Raw genomic sequence first — 8500 nt, forward strand, 5'->3', positions numbered from 1 at the left:
TCTATTGCTTCATTTTTACTGTTCTTGAGCCGAGAGTCTTTCGGAAACAACCTCTCTACCTTCATAAGGTAGGGGTAATGTCTGCGTACAGACTACCCTCCCCAGATCCTACTTGTGGGTTTTCACTAGGTTTGTTGTCGTTGTAGTTGTATATTTCTACTATTGATGTCAAAACAAAAAATGATCAAGATTATTTATCCAACAATTGAAAGATGTCTCGGGCAAAGCACGGGCCAAGATGTAGTTCAACTTTTTAGCTTTCCCTTTCCTTCTTTTGTTTAGAAGAAGAGAAAATTTTGAAAAGTCACGAATCACGTCCTAGTATCTGATTCCACTCGAATCACGCAATCAAGAATACATAAATTTGTCTATATATTTACGTACATATGTATGATGATATGGAAACTAAAAGTTAAGTTAGCCTGCAACTGCAATCAATAGCTGAATGGTTAGACGAAAACAACAATGAAGTTATGGAAGAGCAGCTCAGTTAGCAATCTGCAATTGCTTGTAATCTACATGCCTGCACGACTTGATGGACTAACACATGCGCGTAGCCAACAGGCCGCAAGTGACTGTAACTCACCCACAGACAAACTAATCAACACAGCCTTTAATTTCGTTTAACCTCCGTTATCCAAAGTCCATTGGTCCGACTAATCTGGATTCAACTAAGCTGGATTCGCCCAGAGGCCCACTAAGGGGAGTAAAACTCTCCATACCAAAACCAGCACAACTATCTTTCCTGCACAACAGCTAGTCGAGATTAAATTAAGAATGAAATATATAGATTTAGACACGTGAACTGCAGCATTCAAATGAAAAGTATGTAGCGTCTGGCTTCATGTTTGAGTAACAAGCAATTGTACTTTTGATACTTGACATGGACATATTTAATCATGTCCTGGCCTCTATTCCTTATATCTTGGGCTGTCGTAATCTTTTCAGAAACATACGAGTAAGAGAATAGACACAACTGAATGAGGGAATGTTTATAGAAGGTAAATACTAAACAAAAGACAGAAGCTTATGAGACAGGCAACAATTGGTAGCAATCCAAGCGATAAAATGATTGCTGTATTTGTGGTTTCCGTGATTACCTGTGCAAGAGACCCAACTAACATCTTATTACTAATTAAATGTAGTTAGTAAACCTTATTTGATTCCCATAGGAAAATTGTCCTCCTTCAGAGATTGATCTCCCAAACTTCTATTGCACACAAGCTTCCATGGAGATGTTTTACTTCAATGAGGCTACTTTGGGGACTTCGCTTATTTCAAGTTAAGACAGAGAAATTAAATCAACAGATTCATAATATTGTTCTGTGTTTTAATAGGAGTAAATATTATCGGGCATTCTTGAAGCAAAAGCTGCAGCCCGGGTTTATGTCTTAGCGCCTTTGCTAACCCTGCAAGATATTTATGTTAAATCATTTTCTTTCACTACAATTTTCCATTTCATTCTTTTCTCTATCCAATTCTCCGCACATAGTGACAAATTTGAATACAGAACAAGAGTCAAAAAATCAGTGATTACTTCACATTTGGATTTCCACAACATTCAAGACATTTCTTTCCAAGAATCATGAATGTACATATTCAACAAAATGGTGAAAAAGAGCCAGTTTTAATATTATTTTTTTGTGGTGTTTGTCCGAGGAAGACAGGAAGGTTTAGGGACTAAGGCATCATAATTGGGCCAAAAACACATTGCATAGCACATCCATCCAGGCATTAAAAGTTAAAAACACATGCTTGCTTACCAAATTTCGAGCAGGATGTCTTAATCTATTTCTCGTTTCTTGAAAATACCTTCAGTTCCATGAGGATTTAACAAATAGAAAGATGCATCAACAACTAACGTTCTGACCTTTCAACAGCTTGTTTACCCTGCAAAGCTGCAACACTCGCAAGTTGATATATTTTATCAAAATTCCGTTGAATCATTGCCTCTTTGTCAAATATAGCATCTGATAGAACAACTGCTGTGGCTCCCTGACCAATGTATTGCCCAATCAAATCTGCACCAAAGCACAGATATCCTTCATTTCTCATAAAATGCATGAGTAAATAGTACATCTGCTATAGAAAAGTAAGATATGCAAGAGAGATATGAAAGATTAGAGAAACAACAGATCCTCCATAAGTATACATAAGATACTGCAGCCATAAATAAAAAGTACAGATGGTCAACTAATATAATCAATCCAGACAGTTTGTTTTCACATTAAAAATCTGTTTGAAACATAGTAAACTTTTAGTAGTATGATGATTTAAGCACTTTACACTCTTCTTCAGCATACTTTTTGTTGTCAGTAGCTCCTGGAACTTATTTAAGTTTTCCTTTTCTGATGGAGAGAGGTGGAAGACGAGCCAAAGGCACCGGCGACATTGCATTATTCCTTTCACTATAAAGAATGCTCCCTAAAAGAATTTCTTAAAAATCAAATTTTAGCAAAGACAACATTTCGAATTTCATTAGTACCAACAGGTGAAGCAGATCTTTCAGTTCTACTTCTAAATGAAAAGCACTGGGCAATTTTTGAAATGTCTCTAAGATGATAATTTTTGAAGATTGGCTGATGACTAATTTTACAAAAATTAAAACAAGGGATTATAACCAAGAAATCTCTATTCAGATAACCAACCTAGTGTTACGCCTTGTGATGCAACCATAGGGATATGAGGAAAAGGCCTTTTCAGAGCTGAAATGTACCCGACACCACCTAATGCAGAGACAGGATAAACCTAGGTAAAGCAGAAAAAGGAAGTTGTAAAATCACTACGAACTCAAATTGTTTATCAAGCTTCTCTCCGTACAGACAAATATATTCATTTTAATTAAAGGAACAAACATCATGACATACATCACATGTACTCTTCCATTTGACCAATCCTATCTTCTGGGGAATACTTGTACAATTGGTTGGATGATATATAAGCAAAGATGATTCTTTTACAGAATTCCAACAGCATATACCTGGACTGAGTGTCAAGTTCCTGTGGTTGACTATATATAACAAATTCCTACAAATACTAACTACAAGGCAAAAGGAGTTTAAACAATAAGCATTATCCATCACATCTTTTCATAGGTAGGAACACAAGAATCCTGCTAGCTATACTGGTATGCCATAGAGCAAGGGACACATGAAAACAGTCATGACTCACCTTGACAATTTTGGCACCTGCATTGAAAGCAGATAATATCTGCAGGATCATAAAATAATTGCATTACTTTATTTTGCCGTTATAATCTGAAGATTATTATGACAGGAAGAAATCTCGTAGATATTCAAGAAATAAGCCTGTCGCGTTGTGGGATACAGATGGGACTAAAAACTCAGCACTTAGCTGCGCCTCTACCCTTTCCCAAGTCTTTGGATGAAAAATGTTGATATCTTTTTCTGTTCGAAGAACACAAGATGAAATGAAGACCAAGATATTCCACTACCTCCGTGGGGGTCATTACCCCAGGTATATATAGAGCATTACCCACTGAGACACCAACTAGAATATCCTGAGATAAAGAAAAAACATGTAAGTATCAAAGAAAAAACAGTCTCCAAGGTCACAATCACAACTACCATTTAGGCATTCATGACTTTGTATATATCCATTAATGACATTGGATGGTAACAAGAACTGATCTTTCGCATAAGATAGACATTAAAATAGACATTTGGATTTGGCATAATATCTAAAAGCTCGAAACACTAGCACATACCATAACTGTTGCAGGACTCATAAGAAACTTAGCTCCAGACTTTATAGAATCTTTGGCATCTTTTGCCTGTAACACTGTTCCAACCTGCAAACATAAAGAAGTGTGTTTACAATTACAAGTGGTAGCCTGTCCTTAAATTGATTACATACAGTCCACAATATACAAAGTTGACATTATCGTATTAAGATGCTTCCTTTGTTGAATAAAGATCTCCACTGATACAAGCATGCCCCCACCATTGGCATAACTGCTTATCCACGGATAATTATCATGCCTCTAGAAAGAATGACTTGCAACTCACAGGTAAAGGGAACTAGAGTTTGCACTTAAACCAAGGTAAAGTTAAAAAACTTCACAGAACAAAAACAGAGGAACTAAAAACCTACCAAGAAGTAGACTCATTGAGGATCTTGAGCTGAATTTACACCACATCTTGACGGGTGATAAGGGGAGGATATGGTAGAGGGAAAGCCAAGAAGAGTAAGACTTCCTTCTTTTTTTTGTGGAGAATGGTAACAAATTTTATTCATCAGCACCAAGATTATGCTGGCAACAGTATTTACTGGGTATTATCTGTCTTTCCAAAAAAGTATTAAACCTTTTCTTAAAACGAATATCCAATGGAATATTCCTTCTTTCTATTCTAAACTTATTCTACCGTTGCTTCCGTACATTCTTTACTTGACCTCGGCACTATTCCTTCTTAAGACGACTCCTCGCCATTGTGCCGTGGTCGACTTAATCCTCGACCACGTCTGTTTGCAGTTATTAAGTCCAGTCCAAATTTTGACCAATACACTATCCTTGTGAACTTTACAAGGCTTCCAAAAATTGTAGAATAGATTCTGCATCTCCTCCAGAAAACTCTTTACACCAAAAGTGAAAATTTAAAATACAATTCATTTTAACTACTTGTATGGAGCTACTCCTATCTTCAAAACATCTATTATTTCTTTCCTTCCATATGGTCCACCAAATGCAAGTTGGGATAATCTCCACCATTGTTTCTGACTGACCATTTTACCAGCATAGTTCCAAGCTTTCAGTAGATCGCATGTGTTTCCCAGCATTATCCATTTCAAATTTACCAGGGTCAAAAATAGATTCCATAGTTGGGAAGTGAAAGCACAATGGAGAAAGAGATGGCTATTGTTTTCAGATTCAGCTTTGCAGAGGAAGCATTTGGAGGTTAATCACATACCCCTTCTCTGAAGAATCTCCTGAGTTAGACAAGCCCTCCTTGCTACTAGCCATGTAAAGCAGTTAACCTTGTAAGGTATCTTGATCTTCCAAATTTGCTTCCAAGGCCAGTTGATGTTATGTTGTCCATTATTGGAGAAATAAGTATATGCATCTCTTACTGTTAATACCTTGCTGCCCATACCATTCCATACCATGGTATCCTCATTGTCATTGGGTCTTCTCAATCCCTCCATAGTTAGATAGAATGCAGTCACTATCTCCATTTCCCAATCATTTAAAGCTCTCCTGAAAGTGAGATTCCATCCATGTTGGCTCCATACTTCACTGATTTTTGACTTAGGCAGAAGTGCTAACCTAAATATTTCAGGGAACCTATCTCTTAGTTTATGCCCTATCCATTTATCAGACCAAAATGCTATTTTTCTCCCATTCCCATGGCAGAATTCAGTATTAGCTGTAAAGTCTTCCCATAAAGCTCAGATGGACTTCCAATTCCTCACCTCATAGGCTGTGTTGATAGGTTTTGGTGCACCAATGACCCATTTTCCCAAATTTTTGAGTTACCACCTCTTTCCACAGGTTATTTTCTTCCCTGCCATACCTCCATAGCCATTTACACATTAAGCTCTTGTTATGAATTTTTTAAGTTCCTTATTCCCATGCCACCTACTATCTTACTTGAGGTTACTGTTTTCCATCTCACCAAATTATACCCTTTCTTTTCTGTGTTTCCATGCCACAAGAAATTTCTCCTGATAGCATCCGGCCTCTTCTTCACCTTGGCAGGAAGTGGAAATAACGACAACATATGTAGGCAAAGCGTCCAACACAGTATTTATCAAAGTGGTTCTGCCACCAAGTGATAGATACTGTGTCTTCCATCTAGCCAATTTCTTATCACATTTGTCTAGTACATCGTTCCATATCTCCATTGCTTTGTTTGGAGCCTAGAGCTAATCCCAGATATTTTGTGGGTAGTGATCTCACCTCACATCCAAGGATACCAGCTAGAACCCGAGTTTCTGCACCTCCATTTACTGGATATAACTTATTTCCCGCATTTGGGAAGTAAAAGACAAGGCAAAGTAAAGTCAGGGGGTGCATTTCAACCCCTCCCCACCCCTCCAAAGAAAGAGAGAAATTATAATAAAAAGAGGGAAATGAATGTCTTCTACTTCCTTTCAGCTACAGAAGACACTCAAAAAGGGAAGTTCCTCCAAAGAGAGGTAAAGAAACAAGTTCCTATTCTGCTTTCCCTTCCCTTTCCTTGAACAAAAAATAGTGTGAATTAATAAAAGAAGCTAGTGAATACTTACTCCAAAAGTTTTTGCGGGATAATCATGGACTAGGTTTCTTAACACCTGCACAAAGGAAAAGAAGCACATAAGTTAGACAAATGTTTACTTCTTTCCAACATGAGAAAAAGCAAGTAATTGCATTTCTCAAAGTACCTCAAAGGCATCTGGAGTGGACACCACGATTTCCAGCTGCAATTTTAGAAGACAATAACTATCAGAACACCTCTGGATACTCTCAACAATATTCATTCAAAAGGTAGAAATTTCCTCATAACAGAGAGGCAATAGCAAGGTATCATGGCATATGGAGAAAAATGTTGTTACCAGAGTTTTAGCTTTTGCTAAGTCCTACCTCTTCTCTAATATAAAACCTTAAAAGCAACAAGATCTTAATCTTGTGTTTTGTCGGAAAAAAATGAAAATGGCTTACCTATACTCTCCAACTTTGCAGCCTTCCAATACAAATAAGCATAGGGTGGTTTTCACTATATATCAACTAATAATCTAGAATTCGGGGAGGCATTTAAGTGTTAAAAAACACATGGCGGTTGAGATTCACTTTTCCAAGTCAGGGCATCTCAAATACAGAAATTAAGAATTTAAATCCCAATGAAACTTTTATCATAATCCAAGAGAGAGGAAACCTATTCATGTGAACAACTAGAAGAAGTAATGGCTTAGCAATACTTCATTAAACATAACTTGGTTTTGTTAATGCATAAACTTTTAATCTAACGACCAAATCATGGTATATATATTAGTAGTAGTTGCCCACAATATAATACTCCTTTAGTAAGTGTCCGCTTTTTCTTTTTGGTTAGTCACAAACTACTATCTTCCACTTGTCTAAAAGGAAAAGATTTATCTCATATTCTATCAATCATGGAGATTTTCAAGTATCATCAGATTAAACTTGGACAAACAACTTAGGTTGGAGGGATAAGTATAACAGATACAAACTTACAACTGATATTCCACCATCCAATGCGGCACGTGCAGCGCGAGTCGCCAGGTCTGCACTAAACAATATGGGGAAAAAAATTGGAGCAAGTAACAAATTTACTAGAAAGTAGTATACTTTCATCCAAGATAAACCTTGCTAATGTCCAAATTATTAGACTCTTCACCAGAAAAGTTAAAGCACTAGCTTTATTTCTCGAAACTGAAACGGAAAGAGGGTAAAATGAGTTACTTTTGGGCTCGAAGGCAAGCAATAACACCAGAATTTTGAATTTCCTGCAACGCTTTATTGGCTATACAATTTGAAGGCGCAGAATTTGACTGTTTAAGCGAGCTGCTGCTGCAACAATAGGAAAATGGTCGTTGAGGGAAATATGTAAGAGGTAAACTAAAGCTTGCAATGGCCATCCTGCAATGGAAATTATCCGTAAAGAAAGTTAATGAAATTATCCGATATCTCGTGAGAAATATTTATCCCACCTCTTATATGGAATAAATAATAGAAAGAATTACAGCCCATGTCACTGGGCCAGTAGCCCAACCGAAAATGACCCATATTCGAAGCTCTTACACTATTTAACCCATATTGTACATAACTTGAAAAAAACTTTTCACCCTTTAACCCACTATTAAAGACATACTTTTAGGATTTTTATTATTTTCTTCTTTCTTCATTCCCTTCTCTCTCTCACCGCCTCTCACTTCTTTCTTTCTAACCCACATAGATCCCTCATCCTCTCATAACCTAGCCCCCGCTATTCCCCCTCCTCTACCCCCACGCAGTTCTGCCATTAATGACTCGAAGAAGGCTCGAGCTCCTACTCCGTCGTCCGTGGTGGCAATCAGAAGACTGAAGATTTTTGAAAGAAACATGAAATACACACAGATCTGAAAATAAATAGCTCTCAAACTTGATTTGCACCAAAAAATAACCACTAAGTGCTTTCAATCTAATTCAGCAGCAATGTCATGATATTGTCAATTCAAGCGCGCCGTCGACCATGGTTCTTCAGGAATTTGGAGCTGCATTTGATCCAATACACGTCCTTTCTAGTTGGAACATCTCCCAGCGCCAAACTATATAGCAGTTTGTATTTACACTGTATACTAGTGTATAATTGTATATATAGATATACAAATATCTCTTATACACTATTATACATGTTTATACAAGTTATACAGTATTGTATAATTGTGTATAAATGTGTATAATATTGTATAATTATATATTTTTTCAGTTTATAAGGATGTATATACATTGTTAGTGTGTAAGAGGCCTCTACAGAAGTTTGACACTTCCTTCTCTTCTTCT

General features: G+C 36.9%; 1 protein-coding gene across 5 annotated transcripts; it reads right to left on the bottom strand.

Moving 5' to 3' along the window:
- Nucleotides 1-294: 294 nt before the first annotated feature.
- LOC107785051 (uncharacterized) lies at nt 295-7651 on the bottom strand. Of its 5 annotated transcripts, XR_012709718.1 has the most exons (11): nt 7421-7651; nt 7193-7247; nt 6382-6417; nt 6247-6291; nt 3728-3811; nt 3455-3520; nt 3172-3210; nt 2649-2748; nt 2304-2424; nt 1871-2021; nt 295-745 (listed from the first exon to the last, which is right to left on the bottom strand). XR_012709718.1 is itself a non-coding variant. In XM_016606271.2 (10 exons), the coding sequence occupies exons 1-10, from the start codon at nt 7594-7596 to the stop codon at nt 634-636; spliced, it is 864 nt and encodes a 287-aa protein (XP_016461757.1). In that variant the 5' UTR covers nt 7597-7651; the 3' UTR covers nt 295-633. The 5 variants fall into 5 exon arrangements, 3 of the variants coding, with proteins under 3 accessions (XP_016461757.1, XP_016461758.1, XP_075110064.1); XR_001647804.2 differs by lacking the exon at nt 2304-2424 and having other exon boundaries at nt 1764-2021; XM_016606271.2 differs by lacking the exon at nt 2304-2424.
- Nucleotides 7652-8500: the final 849 nt, after the last annotated feature.

The sequence above is a fragment of the Nicotiana tabacum genome, chromosome 5, assembly GCF_000715075.1.
Source record: "Nicotiana tabacum cultivar K326 chromosome 5, ASM71507v2, whole genome shotgun sequence".
NCBI classification, from domain to species: domain Eukaryota; kingdom Viridiplantae; phylum Streptophyta; class Magnoliopsida; order Solanales; family Solanaceae; genus Nicotiana; species Nicotiana tabacum.

Bases quoted from the DNA above. Each gene is read 5' to 3' on its own strand.
- LOC107785051 (XM_016606271.2), bottom strand. From the start codon at position 7,596: ATGGCCATTGCAAGCTTTAGTTTACCTCTTACATATTTCCCTCAACGA. The intron at 3,521-3,727 runs GTATGTGCTAGT...TCTTTATCTCAG, and splicing joins TGAGTCCTGCAACAGTTATG to GATATTCTAGTTGGTGTCTC. The intron at 2,749-3,171 runs GTGAGTCATGAC...TGCTTTACCTAG, and splicing joins CAGGTGCCAAAATTGTCAAG to GTTTATCCTGTCTCTGCATT.